This window comes from Caenorhabditis briggsae, assembly GCF_000004555.2.
Source record: "Caenorhabditis briggsae AF16 supercontig from assembly CB4, cb25.NA_108, whole genome shotgun sequence".
Lineage (NCBI taxonomy): Eukaryota > Metazoa > Nematoda > Chromadorea > Rhabditida > Rhabditidae > Caenorhabditis > Caenorhabditis briggsae.
The window spans coordinates 30,978-48,291 of record NW_025543520.1 but is presented as its reverse complement, the minus strand read 5'-3'; the positions used below and the strand labels follow the sequence as shown (position 1 = coordinate 48,291).

Sequence of the window (17,314 nt, the reverse complement as noted above, 5' to 3'; positions counted from 1 at the left end):
TGAGCTCCATGTGGTGGAATTCTGTATTAGTTTCTGAGTTCGTGAAATTTTGCCAAAATCTAATTTAAAAGATGTAACCTACAGTTTGGGATTTAACTAATTGCCAAAGCAGCTCAATCCCAAAATATTGGATACCGTATCTCCCGAGAAGTTCTGTACATTCTGTATAATTTGGTGTTCGATCTTTTCTATGTATCTCCATACAAATTCCATACTTTCTAACAAGTTCAAATTTTCGTACACCTATCAGGTTGCGTTTGAACGAACTGAACGAACTACTTAAGATTGTTATCTTTTTCTTGAGTTACACATGTGGGAGGCTTCACAGTGTTTTAACTAATTTGAAAAGCATTGAAACAAAAAATTTTGGAAAGCTGTTTAAAAAAACATGCTCTGAAACTGCAATCCAACATTGATCGCTTTTCTTATATTAGGTTGTTCAATAAATAGTGGTCACTTTTCTTCAAGTAGTTTTTTTCTTCAAGGAAAACAAGAATCATTGAGAAATTATTTCGCCATTGGAGTTCATAACTTCTTGCCAGCGCAACGGAATTTGGGCAATTCCGTTCGCGTAGAACTCTGGCGACTTAGAGGCAAAACAGTGTTCCAAAAATTTCTTGACATCCTTCCGATCATGAACTTTCTCACCAGCAAGACGATTCTGGAGAAATCGGATATGGTAGTAATTAGCTAGTGCCAGGTCGGCGGTGTACGATGGGCAATGCAAAACTTCGATTCCTAGAAGATGGAGTTTGTAACGGCTCTTCGAATATTTGCGTGGTTTTTCGTTGTCATGCAAAAATTTCAACACTGAGCCTCTGAGCCTCTCTAGATGTGAGAGCGATGTGCATAAATACCACTTTCCATTTGAAAGCAGTAGAGCCAAAGTTGATGACATAGAAATCCGGAAGCAGCTTGCGGTATTTTACTTCTATCCGGAAGCAGCTTGCGGTATTTTCTTGCGGTATTTTACTGTCTAACCGAATCGGAAAAATCTGTTTTTTTCTTGAAGGTTGCCTTTTGAGACCGATTCCACCGTTTCTTTTGCAGAGAGCCATAGGTGCTTACTGGCATTGTTAACATACAGTACCCGTTCATCATCTCCAATGATTGTTTTGTTGACCCAGTCCGTCGTCGGTTTCCTGGAGAGGAGAGAAACGGACAGGTCTCATCGGACCTTTTTCTAAAATTGGTCAAAATGTGGGGAACGATTTGATGGACTCTACGAGCTCTTCCCGTTTGAAGAACATGATCTGTTACGGTGCTATTAAGATGGTGGGCTGTCAAAGATAATGCACGCAAAGTAGCACAGAGCTTTTTCTCCAGTATCATTAAAATATTTTCATTTTTATTAAGGCTAGGCCTTTTGGGTATTGGTTTATGATCCAGATCATAATTTTCTTATTCGAATCTTTTGAACCAAATTTCAATCGTGGTTCGAGAGATGAGGTCTACGTCTAACATTTTGCACTTTGCTCGCTAATGGTCGTTGTTCGAGAGACCTTGGAGAAATATGATCAAAGAAACACTTTTGAGTATGTGTTCGTTATCGAGAAAATCCTCGGCCGTTAGACAGTCCATTCGGAATTTTTAAATGTCTATTAAACATGCAATGTGTGACGTCTATAAATATAAAAACAGAATTGAAAAAAACCCAAAATTGGATGAGCAACGGTAGAGCGAAGTGAAAGTGACCACTATTTATTGAACAACCTAATAGAATGTCGTTAAATGATTTGAATGATTAAACTTCAGAAGATTTTTGTTTTCAACCATCAGATTTATTACAGTACTACCTTTTAAACTTTTTTTTGGTTCCAAAGAAAGTTTCTTAAACCTCTTCATATTTTCTTCTTTTTCCTCTTTCAAAATGTCGTGAATAAAATTGAGTGTCTTCTTAATGTTGAATAAGAACTGCTATTCGTTTCTTTTTCTTCTTTCTTCGAAACTTACCCACCTGAAAGATCCCTATCTTCACAGAGAAAAAGAGACACAACGAATGATGGCAACAACCGCACACATAACCCTTTTCTTCGAATTTGGTTGCATATTTCTTGTATTCTCTCATTAGTTTTTTATGTCATTTGTGAGAAGTTCGAGAACTCCGGAAACTTTATTTTTCAGATAATTCGCATTTGGGATTTTGACAAACAAATGGCTATGATGCAAAAAATTTTCCGAGTTGATGAATATTTTCAATCACTGGCTAGAGGTGAGGAAAATGCACATTGTTTACACTTTTTCAAAAATGCAATTCGAAAACACAATGGGAATTGTTTACTCAAAAAATACATTAATCTTTTTCTCCGTTGCATTCAATTTACCGGTTTTGTTTACGGGAAATTTCACCAATGAATTGGAGCAAAGTTTAGTCTCCTCGTTTATCCATTTATTCTGAGAAGATGAGACATGCATCCGTTGCCAAAATGTTTATTCATTCTGACATAGGCAAATTTTCTCTCGTTGGGTGGAAGTTGAAAAAAAGGGAGAAGGTCGCAAAATGTTATATCTGTTTGGGGTTTAAAAAAACAGAAAAGAAGAAGATCAGTTGTGTAGGGAAAAATAAATTAGACAAATTAATCAAGGAAGGGCGAATTGAATACCAAGACTTACTATCATATTGAACGACATTTGAACAAAATTTTAACAGTTTTCGGTGCTTTGTTTCTCTCCCCTATTCAAAAAATTACCAACTTTTCTTATTCAGAAATAGGTTATTACTATTATTTTTCGAACACAGTAAACATGCTTAAAGGGAAATTTAAGCTGATAACCTGATAAAAATAATGCTCTCCAGTTTTACGTCACTCTAACATGTCCAGAATATTCTAATTCCCGTAATATGTTACTTATGAAAAAATAAACATTTCAGTACATCTCTAACTCTTATGTACTCATCTTAGCTTCTGAATGCGTGGGTGAGATATTTTGATGATTGAGCTTCACTTATCCACGTCATCAGAAGAAATACATTCATCTGTTTTAATAACTCAAAATCCTCTAATTTCTCTGAGTTTCTAAATTTCCAACTAATTCTCATTTCGTCGCACGTCGAGAACCGGTAAATATAAATAAGGAGATTGAGGAGCACTTAGAAATATTAAAAAAATCACCCAAATTCCTTATTACCTGCGCACATGAATATGTGGATGTATGGGAAGATTGGTAATCCTTCCATATCCGGATTTCGCATGGATAACAAGGTGGTTGGCCCCTCTCTTTTCCTTTTCCAAATACCTTCCACAACTCACTTTTTCGATTCCTATCTACTGAATATTGGGTTTTTCGGAAAATTCGAGTTCTTGACACTATTATTCTTCAAATATAAATTTTCCCTTTTGCTTCACAGTTATCGACGGCTTCTGAAATATTTTAAATTTGAAATCACATCTTCAACAAAGCTATAATTATCTCAATGGAAGACCGATATGGATATAGATGAAACAGGTACATGTAAACTTGGTCTAATATGTTTATATGTTCAGAATCTCAGATTAACAAAAATTCAGAGAAAATAAATTCTAAATTTCAGATTCTAATTTCTAGATACGTTCAGTTTTAGAGCTTTTAACTGTTAGTCTATAGAGGCTAAACTAGGACTATTATTCATATTTTGATTATATAATTGTTGTCATCTGAACAGGGAAAAATGAAATTTGACAATTTACAGGTGGATTCATAACCTCATCATCGAACTCCAACTCGTCCAATTCATCCGCTTCTGGATCCACTAGCAATAACTTCCTAACTCCACGTCGTCATGATTTTCAAGAATCCTCGACTTCTCCACGAGATACCATAGGATCTACCTCATCTGGAGAGTCTTCATCACTATCCTCGTCCACGTCGTCGTCCTCTTTGAATTGCAATTCTTCACCAACTACACTAACTGTGAAACTAGTTCCATTCAGAGGGCATAGCGTCGCTGCGTTTGATATAGACGGTAAAGAGATGATATGTCTTCCACAGGTACAGTAATGTTGGAAATCATTGGTAAATGGTGTTTTAGGTGTATGAAATATTCCTTAAGAATATGGTAGGAGGACTACATACGGTATACACAAAATTGAAGCGGTTGTATATTCATCCGGTGGTGTGCAATGTAGAACAGGTATGAAACATTGTAGAAAGCTTTGAGACAAATTGGCATAGTAATTGCCAAAAATATTCACACCTTCTCGTAATTTTGAAATAGTTTTTTAAATGTCCCTCTTTTTAGGTCCGTGCCCTCCGTTCACTTGGAGCTATTCAACCGGGTGTCAACAGATGTAAATTACTGGAGACCAGAGATTTTGAAAAGTTGTACGATGATTGTACTAGTACTTGGTAAGCTTCGAGTAACTTACAAAGTTTTGACTCCTTTTTTTCTAAATGAGCTGAAATTGATGCAAAACGTTGCGAAATTTTCTAATCCAAAGAATATCCGCTTTTAGCACGCGCCCTGGTCGCCCATCCAAAAGGAATTTCGAGGATTGGAATGGAACTACAGTAATCCTCCAAAAAGATAAACAAGACACAGGTAAGCACTTGTATTTGTTAGCAACGAGGACATCTAGGTATTCTGATTTCGCAGAAATTCATATGGTTTATAGATTCTGTGAAAAATGGAGGCTCTGTTTTCAACCAATTAATGCAGCCACAAATGACACCTCAACAGATTTTGATGCAACATTTTGTAGCATTGTCGCAAAAGAATACTTTTGATGGGTTGGTCACAAAACGATTTCTTAATCTTTTCCGACAAATTTTCAGGAACGAAGATGATGAACAAAACCAGAGAGCTTGTGATGACGGAACTCCTTTGAATCTAAGCAAAAGTGGGGGTAATTCAGAGAACGATTCAGATTCTTTGGAGAATATGAGAAAGGAAGATGTAAGAAGTTTTTTCACATCATGAACTTTCCACAGTTTTCCAAATTTTGCAGTCCTCACCGAACAACTCTGTAAGCGATCGGGACGGATCAAATTCGAATTCGATTTCTATGTCAATGGAGGGAGGTAGTGGAAGTAGCGGTCGGAATGATGAAGGCAGTATGATGAATAAAGTGATGTCCCTTATAGAAATAGCCAGTCAGCAATTCAAACATGAAAGGGAGGAGTTGTGGAAAGAAAGAAGTTAGTTTTTTTTCTAAATTTTCTCATAGCGAGCTTCCCCAAATTCATTGGACTATATACATATGTACTATTTATTCTTCTAACTATTTTTTACATTTCATTTAAACAACTTATCCTTTCATCCAATGATTTAGCTACATTATCCTTCATCACATTTAACAAATTTTCAGATGAAATACAAATACTTCGTGAAAGTTTCCATAAAATTGTGCAAGAAGAGCGAGACCTACGAAAGAAGTTGGACTCTCAAACCAGAAAGTGTGCTGTATTTGAAAAACGATACAAATATGTGAATAGACAACTATTGTTGGTCAATGCAGAATTGAGAAGATTCAAGGAAAATGATGGAAAAAATAAGCAAACGTCTTCGAATTCCGATTGATCAAAAATATTCATTGGCTTCAAAGTTACATGTTACATCTTTATATAATTTTTTTTCTCCTCCACTACATTTTACACTTGTTTTAAATTAAAAATAGCAACTGTATGCTCTGAACAACTAAATATGCCCTGTATTATCCACCTGAAACGTTCTGGGTGTATACATAAAACAAGAATAAATCTTTACTTTTACCGTTGATGTTGTTTCTATCATATAAGACCTCTCTAAACTGAAGTCGTTTAAAACCACTCAAAAATCTCAAAAAAATTTTCAATTGAAAAGAACAAAGCTCGACAAACTGCTGTGTCGTTCTGTTTTGTGTGGTACCTGTATACTGAAACTTTTGAAAATCTAGGAACTTTCTAACTATGACACGATTGTTATGGTCATTAGTACCGTAATCTTACATAATTGAATAGTTGTCTATTTCAAAAATTGATCTTATCTAACAACTGGTTCCTCTTTTGCCAAGTCATTTTTTCCCTGAAATTCTTGAAAATTCGAGGAAGATTTTCTGTGTCTCCTGATAAATACCGATAAACAGAACCAAAGTTCAGTAAAGAAGAAAAAAGATGAAAAGCAATCAATCATAAGATTTTCCGGAACCACGGAAAAAAAAATTCTTCAAGTTTTTCGGATTACATGTGATCCATCCATTATGCTTCTGTAACTCCCACATGACATCACAAAACAACAACGGTGATCAATTATACAAATTTTTTCATACCTTTTTTTGAGAAATTGGTGTGATGCTTCAAATCGTCTATGTAAGCCTATAAGCTTCCAGAAACTTTTTAAATGTTTAGGAATCGCGAGCCAATTTTGAAAATACCAAAACAAAGAAATCATTCCATTTTTCACATCAAATAATCCTCCATTCATATGCTCTTTTCTTTCTTATCAAGTTTTGGTTCACCGTACGTTTGCTCAGTCCGTTTTGGAACCTGGTTACCATGTTTTCACAGCGCCTTAATTTTTCAGGAAAAAAACATTTTTCTCTTGATTCTGTTTGAATGTAATTTTTTTCAAATCAAGAATTTTGGAAGCTACTCAATGTGAAATATTTTATTGTTTTGCCCAAACGGAAAAAAAATGAATAAGGAACAATTCAAGGATAGGGTGTTATGTAATAAAAGAAATGGGGAAGAAGAAATCAGATTCGAAGAAGATACGGGTTGGTTTCAAAAAAGAAAAGGATAGGAGGGGAATTACTCACAAAAAATCATAGAATTGAAAAATTCCAAAAAAAGTTCAAGGATGAAGTGGTATATAAGTGAAGAAATGGGACGAAATGAGTAATGGGGTGTTTAGTATTGTACTGGGGAGAACATGGTGCACTTGGCATACCAACGTTGACAAGTTTGAGCCATCGCAGCAGAAGATGGTGGATTGCACGTGGCATGAACCTTTGGATGAGTGTGAGCACATTTGCACTCGTCGGTACATTGTGGGTCTACGCAGTCTGGATTGCAAGTGGCAACAATGGCAGCAGTAAGACGAGTTGATTTCGCTGGGGAGAATTTATTTGAGGTGAAGATATCCTTGTCATCGCTCATTGGTAAGTCCAAAAGACGATCGAATTTAGAAGCTCTCTCAATGGATGGTGGCAGAACCAACTGAGATCCAAGATCAGGTAGCTCAACAACTCCAGATTTTCCAACGGCGCAATGCTTCTGATAGGCTGGGCAGAACTTGACAACCTTTGGAAGTAAGTCACGAGTGGCTAAGAAGTTCTCGTCTCCACAGTACTTCTGGAAGTGCTCGAAATGCCTAATGCAATAGACGTCGGCGGCTTCACGACGGACACGGACAGGATTGGCTAGAAATTTGTTAATCAAGTTATTTTAAGCATTTCATTTTTTGCCTTGCAATGAGACTTCACTCGAATTAAGACAGAAAAGGCCGTAACTAATATAGATTTTCCATTAAAAAAGAAAACGACTAAAAATCAGCTAATTATCTAGAAAACACTAGCACGAAGTCTAATTGTTAGCTACTATCTAAACTTTTGAGCCATTCTTACCTTGAGTCAAGCCAATCATCGCAACAAAAACGAACAGGACACAAGAAAATTTCATTGTTAGTCACGTAGATGCTTTGAGTCTCAATTTCTTAAAACTCACAATGTGGGTATCGATGTGAATTGTGGACATTCTTTTATGGGAAATTTTTGTCTTTCTTAACGCAAGCTCCGCCCTTTTTCTTCTGACACCTATCTACTAAACAAAAACTTGTAACTAAACAGTGTTGGAAACTCGGAGACAGTCATATGACACCAATTTCAGAAAGTGATGATGACACTTTCTCTTTTCTTACTAAGACGGACAACCGCGTCCATGGCAGATGTTATCTGGAAAATTGAGGGAAATCAAAAATAACCAAAATGTAGAGATCAAATGGCGAAAGTTGTGACCTTTTCGGAGTTTGAAAACATTTTTGAATTTTTATTATAAAATTTTTAAATTTTTATAAACTTTAAAAATTTTCGACTTCAAGTATAAATTCGCGGAGTAAATTTTCGGAGTTTAACTGACCGGCTAATTTGAGAATCACAGGTAATAGGGAAACTACCCATTATAGATGCCGTCGACTCAGCAATCCAATTTATGGTTTCCGTGTCAAGACGAACGCTACTTTACTGTTGTAGTACATCGATCGCATTTACACGACATCCGGAAAAAACCGTGCCGTTAAGAATGTACGCGAGCTCCATATTCTTTCAGTTTGTGAGTAATTCAGGAACTGATTAGACGGACCTTTCCGTATTTCTGTATGGCAAAAATCATGAACCTGCTTGAATTGCATGCAAAAAAAGACTTGAAGAAGATTAGCTCATATCTGACAATGATACGTCTCCGACAAGTTCTGAATATTATTTTTTACTCTCGCTTCTGTTTCGATCTAATTTTTCGCACCAAAAATACAAATTTACTCAATGTGAAATATGTTTATTGCTCGATCCAAACAGGAAAAAACATTAAAAACCAGCAATCAAACGGAATAAGTAATACAGTGATTAATATTGGACTGGAGCGAACATGGTGCATTTGGCGTACCAACGTTGACAAGTCTGGGCCATTGTTGCTGTAGATGGTGGATTGCACATTGAATGGACCTTTGGATGAGTGTGAGCACATTTGCATTCATCGGTGCATTGAGGGGCTTTGCAGTCTGGAGTGCAAGTGGCAACAATGGCAGCAGTGAGACGAGTTTGGTTTGGTTTCGAAGAAGGGTATTTGAACGAAGAGAAGACTTCATTTTCTTTCTCAATCGGGGAGTCCAAAAGGCGATCATATTTGGTGGCTCTATCAATAGATGGCGGAAGAACCAAATCGGATCCAAGATCGGGAAGCTCAAGGACTCCAGCTTTTCCAACTGCGCAATGCTTTTGATAGGCGGGGCAGAATTTGATGATCTTTGGAAGCAAGTCTCGAGTGGCTGAGAAATCATCTTCTCCGCAGAACTTTTGGAAGTTCTCAAAGTGCTTCATGCAGTAGATATCGGCGGCTTCACGACGGACACGGGCAGGATTGGCTAAAAATTTATTTTTTAATCCAGTAGAAGCTATTTATTCATACCTTGTGCCAATCCAATCACCACAGCAAGAACGACGATTATAGAATTCATGATAGGTCACGGCGATGCTTTGAGTCTCAATTTCTGGGAACTCGCAATGAATTGACTGCGTATCGAAAAATTGATTGGCACCGCTTTTAAGTGGGTGGAATTTCCTATGGAATGTTAGCTCCGCCCTTGTCCCTACTTCTATGGGCGGAACAAGAACAGGTATTTTGATTAAAGAGTATGGAATTTTCAGAGAGAAAAATCATGTGACCTGAGAATAATGATGAAATTTTTCACCATTTTTTTTCATAATTTAGATGGAAAGTTGCGTCGACGGTAGATGGTTATCTGGAAAGATGGGGAAAACCAAAATAACCTAAAACGGAATGATTTAATCGAATGAAGTTTTTTCATGTCTTTTTCATAGGAAAACGAAAATTATGGTGGCTGAAAACACTAACTCAAATGACCAGTTGAAGAAAGAAAAACTGTGAGAAACATATGATCTTTTGAAGAATCGATATGAAGAATCCGAACTTTTCCGATGAGTTCATGCGGCTTTGTTTGACTGTGCTATGGGTAATGCCAAAAAGGAAGCAAACCATTATCTCTCGAGGACACAAACACATACATTCAAAGCAAGGATGAATACCTTCCGAAAACTGTGTTGAGGCATTGAAAAAAGTTGTGAGCACAGTGTTGTGTTTTTAGCCTAAAACGGTTTATGCGATAAATTTTAATTGTGTCAATAGGAGACAAGTAGATTTGCGTTTATTTTTGTATCGCTGAATTTGTCAGGACAAAAGCGGCCAAAGGAATGAAGCTGTGCAAGGCTTCACCAACATTTGGAAAATAATCACGTGTGTGATAAAGTTTTCAGTTTGATTTTTTTCATCGAGGCATCGTGATTTTAGATTTATGTTTCATACACAGTCGATTCTTCTCCGAGCATTTGCAAAATCCAAAATCTGTCTCCTACTTTTTTTTTCATTGGGTAACACTCGTATCCGTTTATGAATTCTGTTTTACAAAATGATTTCAAAAAAAGTTTATAGGATCAGAAAAAAAAGCCAACTGCTTTTTTCTGCTACTCCAACCAACTCAATTTCTTCTTTTTCTTCCTCTCAACGGCTGTATTTTCTTCTTCTTCTTTTTCAATCCATCAATTTTCTTCATCTCCTCCCTTTTCTCTCTCCGCTGGTGTCCGGTCCCATCCCCCTGTTAAACAACCCATTGACCTGATTTATGGAGCAAAATTCCCAGGACTCAGGATTCATGGATATATCACTCCATCCACTTTTTTGCTGGAGAGGTGCACTTTTTTTGTTTTAGGCTTACCGCCTGACATCTCTCTCATTTTAAACTTAAGTTTTTATGATCTTTGAAGGCTGGTCCGCTTTTTTCAATCGTATCTTCGTTTATATTCATTCATCGTATCTTTCTTCTTTTATTCAGAGCATTCATGAGTTGTTCAAAGTTAAAGATTTTCAGATGATATTTCCACTATGTATACCATTATTACTAAGTATTTTAAACCATCCCGTTTCATCATTCCTCCCCACTTTTACACCTGAAAGTCGTCAACTGTGTGAGGGTTTCGGGTAAGTGAGGTTAAAATATTTTTCGTCGATCTGAAAACTATCCGACCTATTTGGCAAAACCTTACATGTATTGGCTATTTTGAACTAAATATAGCATACATGGGGATGGCCGGGCCGGACCGCTTGCCTCAAAACTTTCGGCCCGGCCCGGCCCGCTCGGCCCGCCTAGGACAACTTTTCTAAAACTTTATTTTTCGAATGTGCCAAAATATTTATAATGGCCCAAATATTAATCCAAATGCATACAACCATCCGAAAAAGTCAATTTAATTGAATTTTTAGCAAAAAAATCAAACTTCCTTAAGCCAAGGATGAAACTTTTTCTAATTACGACTTCAAAACAGTTTTTGTCGACAGTATCGGCCTCTAGTGTGGATTTTCATTCACTAAGAAGAAAAACCATCTTGAAAAATGATGATTCGCTCTAAAATTTCAAAATTTTCAAAAAACGGGCCGGCCATGTGTAATTTTTTCCGGCCCGGCCCGGCCCGCGGGCCGGCCATCTTTTCCACAAGTATGAAATATAGGCAGCGTTGTTAATTTGTTATCGGTGTAGTAACACCAACTTTTTTTCGGAAAAGGCTTTGCAGGTTTATACTTAAAGATGCGAAGAAAACATTGTTTAATGATTTTTTGTCAAACTCAGTTTTATTTCAGATTCAACTGGGCAGCCGAAATTCGCTGTCTTCGAGACGCCTATTCAAAATGTGAGGAAGGAGAAGAGAAAAGTCGAGAAGGAAGATCTCTCCAAAATCAGCCGGCCAATAATATTCACTATTTGAATGATGCCACGTCGTCGCCATCCCAAGATTACGGTAGCCCTTATTCTTATCACCGCCCTTATTCAAGACCCTACTACTACCGTAACTCCATCAGCCCCATTAGACCGCCCGTTCCACATCCCATCGCCTCTTCCAGTCCAACGAGCTGCGACTGTAAAGGAGAACTAGAGAAATTGGAAACAAAGTTTGATAAGAAATTGTATGAGGTGAAAATGAAGAGTCAATATGATACTGAGAAACAAGTGGGAGAGCTTAGAAAACAATTCGAAACGGATTTGAGGAATTACGAGAGAATTACCACTACAGATGTGGTCGAAATTAAGGTTGGAGTAGTACATTGGCATTCTGAAAATTGTTAACATTTTTAGAGAACACTAGATTATATGCAAGCACCAAGAGTCACCAATAACGGAATGGAATATTTTTTTATTCAAGTGAGATTTAGTATATTGTTCTGTTTGGGGGTACGACGAATTCGAACGTTTTCAAAATCGAACAGATCTAAAGTCGAACTGATTCAAATCAGAACAGTGTCTTTTTCGAACAAGTATCAAAACAGAACAAGGACAAAATCGAACTGTTCTAATTCGAACTGTGCACTGTCGAACTGTCCCAAATTGGAACGCTGCCTGCAACAGAGCGCGAATGAAAGCACACACAAAACAGCGTTCCAGTTTGGGACAGTTCGACTCCTTACCAGTTCGAACTTGTAACAGTTCGATTCTGTCCGCGTTCTGTTCTGGTACGTGTGCGAAAAAAGGACTGTTCTGAATTGAATCTGTTCGATTTTAGGTCTGTTCGATTTTGAAAACGTTCGAATTCGTCGTACCCCCTTCTGTTTTCTCATCATCTATTTTGTAGCGTGAGGAGAGCTGGTATACGGCATCGGAAAAATGTATAGGGTACGGAGCTCATTTGGCATCCATTCACTCCCGTTTGGATAATGGGTTCCTGACGAAATTGATACCTGCCAATCAGACGGTTTGGATAGGAGTGAATGATGTTCAGAAGGAAAGCGTCTTTAAGAATTCTGATGGATCACCAGTAGATTATTTTAGATGGGCACAGAGTGAGTTATTCTTGTCATTTAAAAAATTCAATCTAAGCTTTCAGATCAACCAAACAACGAGGAGCACAACGAGAATTGTGTAGAAGTGGATCATAATGGATACTGGAATGATAAACTCTGTATTATCACAAGGCCATTTGTTTGCAAAAAATTAATTGCATAATTAAACGTTTAATTATTATTTTTTAATTTAAAATATATGTACCATTGGAGATTATGAACTTGCTATCATTCAGTTTATCGAAAATGAATCAATTAAAAAGTATAAATACATAGACCAAACTTCATTTCAGTTACACCCATGTTGACCTAGAAGCTTTTTCACACATTCATGAACTTTACGCTTCATTTTCTATTCTCATCGAATGATGATAACATTCTTTTGCTAAGAATGTCATGTGTCAAGTGTGGAAAGCTTTCCCTTTTGGGAGAATGAGTGAATCATGGAAAAAACCAAACTAAGAACACGAAAAAATGACGTATGAGTATGTCATAATGCAAATAATAATTGAAAAGTATAGATAACATAATAAATAAATAGTGGCGTCTAGCCATCCTATCGGTCGTCTCCTCACACCTCAAGTTTTATCTTTTTTGAATTAAATAAATAACCTATTTTCGAAACAATGTCTCGCCCAAAGGTCGGAGCCATCGGAGCCCTAATTGTCGTTTCTTTCATTTTATGCGCAGTCGCAACATTTACAAAAAATTGGATCAACTTTACTATCTTATACCAGAGCCGTGGCATTGGAATCGTACCATATGATTCTGTGAGTTTGATATTATCGTTATTTTGTGAATTGAAAAAATTGATTTAAGGGAATCGGAGGATGGTTTTCTGCTGCTAGTTGGATGATGTTCATTTCATTTGGACTATTCTTCCCGTTAATTCTGATATACTTGCATGCTGCGTAAGTATAGCAATATCATGTTTTCATCCATAAATTAATACATTTCAGATACAAAGTCCACCATCATGGATGCTGCCATAGTATCCGTCACAATTTCCATGGCATTTCACTCCTATGCTCTTTGATTGTAATTCTTCAAGCAATCGCTTTCATTCTGATGGCTGTCAATGCTTCTGACTTCAGTTTTGGTTTTCAAGGCGTCAAATATCTTAACTCAACGGTCAGTTAAATTTTATTGTTTTCAATAATTCCCGTTTTCAATTTATGTAATTCAGCTTGGAAGCTCAGCTTATTTGGCCCTATCATCTGCTATTGTCGCTACTGTCGCAATGTCTCTCGCCGGACATGTTTCACGACATGATTGTCATTGAATAACCTTGTCATGTTAAGTATTCATTTATAACTCTTTCAATAAAACGGGTTTTTTGAACATTTTGAAATATGTAAACAACATTTTAAAAATGATATTGCACAACAGGTTGCCAAATTTTAAACAGTGCAAACAAAATGACTCTGATCATTGGCTGTCTATTTTTGTGGAGCAAATATTGGAACAATATTTTCTAGTCGTGCTGAAAAATCGAACAAGCCAAATTTCTCTTTTCCTATTCAGCTGTAATCCGTTGGATTTATTTGAAGGGGGTAGAGAAAAGAAGAAGAAGAAGTCGTATATTTGAAAAGATTATCCAGACAAATCCGAGACAAAATGGGAGAGGCATATGCCATAACAAGTGTCCACTAATGAAAAAAAAATACAAATCATAGATACACCTGATATTTTCATCCTCTTCGTTTTTTATGTTGATCATGCAGCTGATATATTCGATTTCAGTTTGAAAAAAAACCTTGATTTCATCCCTTTCCAATATATTCAAGCATTTTCAGCTTTCCAAAAGTTTTATTTAAAGAATGGCGAATGAAATGCGAGTTTTTCTAATGACTAAACAAGGCAAGGAAGTGCAGGAAAAACAGGAAAAGAAGCACGAGTTGCTAAAGGACCCACGAGCAGTTTACCAGGATCATTTTGTGTCGGTAAGAGACTTGTCACAACACTTCAGAGTTTAACTTTAATTTTAAAAATGAATTCCAGATTCGTCCAGACTGCTTGGTAGTCAAAAAATACTTCATCCCTTCCTTGCTACCCTATGAGTTTCCATGGCACAAAATTGAATCAGTTTGTTCAGTGTTCACAGTATTATGAAAGATAATGTTATTCAGCTGACCTACATGCCACAAAACCAGGATAAAAAAGTTCCAGGGAAGGGAATGGATTCCGACGGAAGATGGTGGGCAACTGATTTATTAAGGTAAGCATTGAGTTTTATCGATTCCAAGCCCAACACCCCTCTTTTTTAGACCTCATGAACGCGAACTACATCTGTACAACGTTCGAATTGACGTGCATGACTTAGAACCCCGAATGACAGGATTTACAGTAATCTATATTGACCAATTTCTGAAAGCGTGCCGACATTTGCTACCATATTCGTGCAAGTTGTCTGGATGTGTCTGGTCGGAATAATAATGGAAATCCTTCTTCTTTGTTTCTTTTTTAATACGATAAATCCATAATAGACAGCAGTGTTGTCACGTCATCTTGAGACCTAATTGGTCATTTTCTGGTATTTCGAGACGCAAGTTTGTGAGATTTAAAAAAACATGCACAACATTTACAATTGAGTTCGTACTATGACTTAGAAAAATATTCCAGTTCTATACAGGCATGTTTTTTCATAATCCATCTCTCATTCACGTGAGCACCCTGTTCGCAAAGAAGAAGAACCACCCATCCGAGATGACAGTGACGTAATAAAGGTAAGATAGCTGCGCACATAGTTCTCTGTGCCTCTATGAATACTATTTTCTTTCTCATTGACCCCAAGAAAACTGAGTGGACCACTAAACATCCAAAATGACGTCACTTCGTATTCAATGAAGATGTTCCTTGTGGACACAGAATTGAGATAGCTCTTCTTTTGTTCGAATAGTATTTTGTACAACTGCGCCTTTGCAACAATTGATAAAAGAACATACAGAATCACTAAAAAGGTTAATAGAAAGGGAAAGCTTTCAGAATTTGATTGAAAATAGCTGATTAGCTTAGGTTTGTATATCTGGAAAATTGGATTTTTTGAATAGATATTAGCTATCTCAAATTTTTAAAATTATCATACACAAAACTAATTATCTCGAAAAGTGTGAAAACTTGTGAGGTTTTCTTTTTTGAAACAAATCGGTATCAAAATGAAAAAGATATCTCTAACAATTATCTCAAGCTCATTTTTGAATTTTGTCTTTTAATGCATTTGCTAGTTTCTCATTTCATTCTCTCCTTGGAGTGATTTTTCCCGCCATCAGAAACCCCTGCTGCCCAGCAACGTCTGTCTACAAGGGACTCGCTCTTTTTGCCCCTAGGCATAGACTCTCAGGTGACGTCAGACATACGCCTGCATACAATGTGTGTGCCCCGCCCACAGGATCTGCCAAGAAGGACCTTGTTAATTCGTACAGTGTATGCTTTCAGTCATCTGCCTTCATTGTTACCAGTCATCTGGCATGAGATTTTCTGTTTTTCGGTCTTGACATAGAATTTATACTTACATTTAGATCACAACTTTTCGTGGTTTTTCTTCCCAATAATTTCTGATATTTTCCAGAGTCCACATGACAGACTCAAAACGGAAGTCGTCTATTAAATTGGACCCAGAAGACGTCAAGCCAGGAACTGTCACCTCTGCTACAGATGACGAAAATATATGTCTGAATGCCACGTACAAGAGCTATGATGATTTCGAAACCAAATACAATGTCTGGAAGGCCAAGCATCTTCATCCTTTTCGTGTCGCCTCTTCTGAAGCCCTTAGGACTGCAGATGGATCCGTCAGTTCACAGTTCAGATATCGATACGTCGTGTTTCACTGCGTCCGATACGGAGTTCCAAGAGTTAGAGGTAAGTATGTAACAATTTATATTGAATACCAAAAAGTTTTGTAATATCGTAGTTATAAGTAATTATGTTCTCAACGTCTCGGATGTAAATGACCCACAAGATGTGCAATTGCTGTTTAGATCTAGCAAGAAAAATATCATGTTACGAAATTTCATTTCATTTTATTCTCTCATACCGTACCACGGTTGTCACCCAATTCACCACAAATAGTGTGTCACGTAGACAGGTGCTACCACACACTGTTGGAATCTAATCCAATTGCCCAAAGCGCAGCTGTCTGTTTACCCCCATTGCGTGGTATCAGACGCAACACAACAAATTTCTCCGCCCGTCACTGGCAGTTCTTTACACCATCTGTTAGGCAAACCCTCCCCAGATTCGGAAAAATTATAAATCTGTCGGGAGCCTGTAGGCGCCCATAACAGCTGTGAATAGGCGGTCGTTCAATTTATGACCATCTGTTTGTCAGGAATTGCTACGGTTTTATAAAATATTGGGAGGAATTGTGTGATCTTAAAAATTGAGACACATATAAAAGTTGAGCAGCAACAATGGGTCTATTGAACTTCATTTGAATCATACAGCAAAACTGTATACAAAAAACGACAAAGAAAAATAGGTTCGAGTATCGAGTCAAAAAAGGGGCTAATGGGGTTATNCTTTTTCTCGGAATTCTCTATTTTATATTTTTCCAGATGCCGACAAACCGTTCCAACCTCANCATTCTGCTGACTCATCTCAGTCGTGTCGACGATGATCGTATGGATACAGAAGAGGTAGAACAGAGAAGCTCAACAGCATTTAGACCGTTATCTGTCAAATGCGGTGTTTTCGGTGCACAAGATGGTTCCGGTTACGCTGAATTCGGAAATACTCGGGTGTTGGCACAGATGTAAGTTTTTCAGATTTAAAGGGGAATGCATGAAAACCTCGAAATTCT

General features: G+C 37.1%; 7 protein-coding genes across 7 annotated transcripts in view; 5 read left to right on the top strand and 2 right to left on the bottom strand.

Moving 5' to 3' along the window:
• Positions 1-2,154: 2,154 nt before the first annotated feature.
• On the top strand, positions 2,155-5,497 carry Cbr-dac-1 (the record flags this gene model as incomplete). Its single annotated transcript, XM_045241149.1, has 9 exons — positions 2,155-2,212; positions 3,671-3,969; positions 4,010-4,111; positions 4,220-4,326; positions 4,434-4,519; positions 4,593-4,707; positions 4,753-4,873; positions 4,926-5,115; positions 5,286-5,497. 9 exons carry the CDS (start codon positions 2,155-2,157, stop codon positions 5,495-5,497), a joined length of 1,290 nt encoding a protein of 429 aa, XP_045091271.1.
• A 1,307-nt stretch (positions 5,498-6,804) lies between these two features.
• Positions 6,805-7,575, bottom strand: CBG24198 (the record flags this gene model as incomplete). Its single annotated transcript, XM_002640715.1, has 2 exons — positions 6,805-7,316; positions 7,521-7,575. The coding sequence occupies 2 exons, from the start codon at positions 7,573-7,575 to the stop codon at positions 6,805-6,807; spliced, it is 567 nt and encodes a 188-aa protein (XP_002640761.1).
• A 938-nt stretch (positions 7,576-8,513) lies between these two features.
• CBG24197 lies at positions 8,514-9,124 on the bottom strand (the record flags this gene model as incomplete). Its single annotated transcript, XM_002640714.1, has 2 exons — positions 8,514-9,031; positions 9,076-9,124. 2 exons carry the CDS (start codon positions 9,122-9,124, stop codon positions 8,514-8,516), a joined length of 567 nt encoding a protein of 188 aa, XP_002640760.1.
• A 1,428-nt stretch (positions 9,125-10,552) lies between these two features.
• Cbr-clec-149 lies at positions 10,553-12,676 on the top strand (the record flags this gene model as incomplete). The annotated part of the gene is made up of 5 exons (XM_002640713.1): positions 10,553-10,662; positions 11,320-11,767; positions 11,813-11,878; positions 12,306-12,513; positions 12,558-12,676. The coding sequence occupies 5 exons, from the start codon at positions 10,553-10,555 to the stop codon at positions 12,674-12,676; spliced, it is 951 nt and encodes a 316-aa protein (XP_002640759.1).
• A 463-nt stretch (positions 12,677-13,139) lies between these two features.
• On the top strand, positions 13,140-13,795 carry CBG24195 (the record flags this gene model as incomplete). Its single annotated transcript, XM_002640712.1, has 4 exons — positions 13,140-13,283; positions 13,333-13,424; positions 13,473-13,644; positions 13,700-13,795. The coding sequence occupies 4 exons, from the start codon at positions 13,140-13,142 to the stop codon at positions 13,793-13,795; spliced, it is 504 nt and encodes a 167-aa protein (XP_002640758.1).
• A 538-nt stretch (positions 13,796-14,333) lies between these two features.
• On the top strand, positions 14,334-14,946 carry CBG24194 (the record flags this gene model as incomplete). Its single annotated transcript, XM_002640711.1, has 4 exons — positions 14,334-14,456; positions 14,515-14,598; positions 14,643-14,731; positions 14,781-14,946. 4 exons carry the CDS (start codon positions 14,334-14,336, stop codon positions 14,944-14,946), a joined length of 462 nt encoding a protein of 153 aa, XP_002640757.1.
• A 1,142-nt stretch (positions 14,947-16,088) lies between these two features.
• Positions 16,089-17,314, top strand: part of CBG24193 — a gene marked incomplete at both ends in the record, with an annotated part of 8,356 nt that continues 7,130 nt past the window's right edge. The window contains one exon of the mRNA XM_045241147.1: positions 16,089-16,374. Coding sequence (XP_045091270.1) covers positions 16,089-16,374 — 286 coding nt within the window. The remainder of the gene's footprint in view (positions 16,375-17,314) is intronic.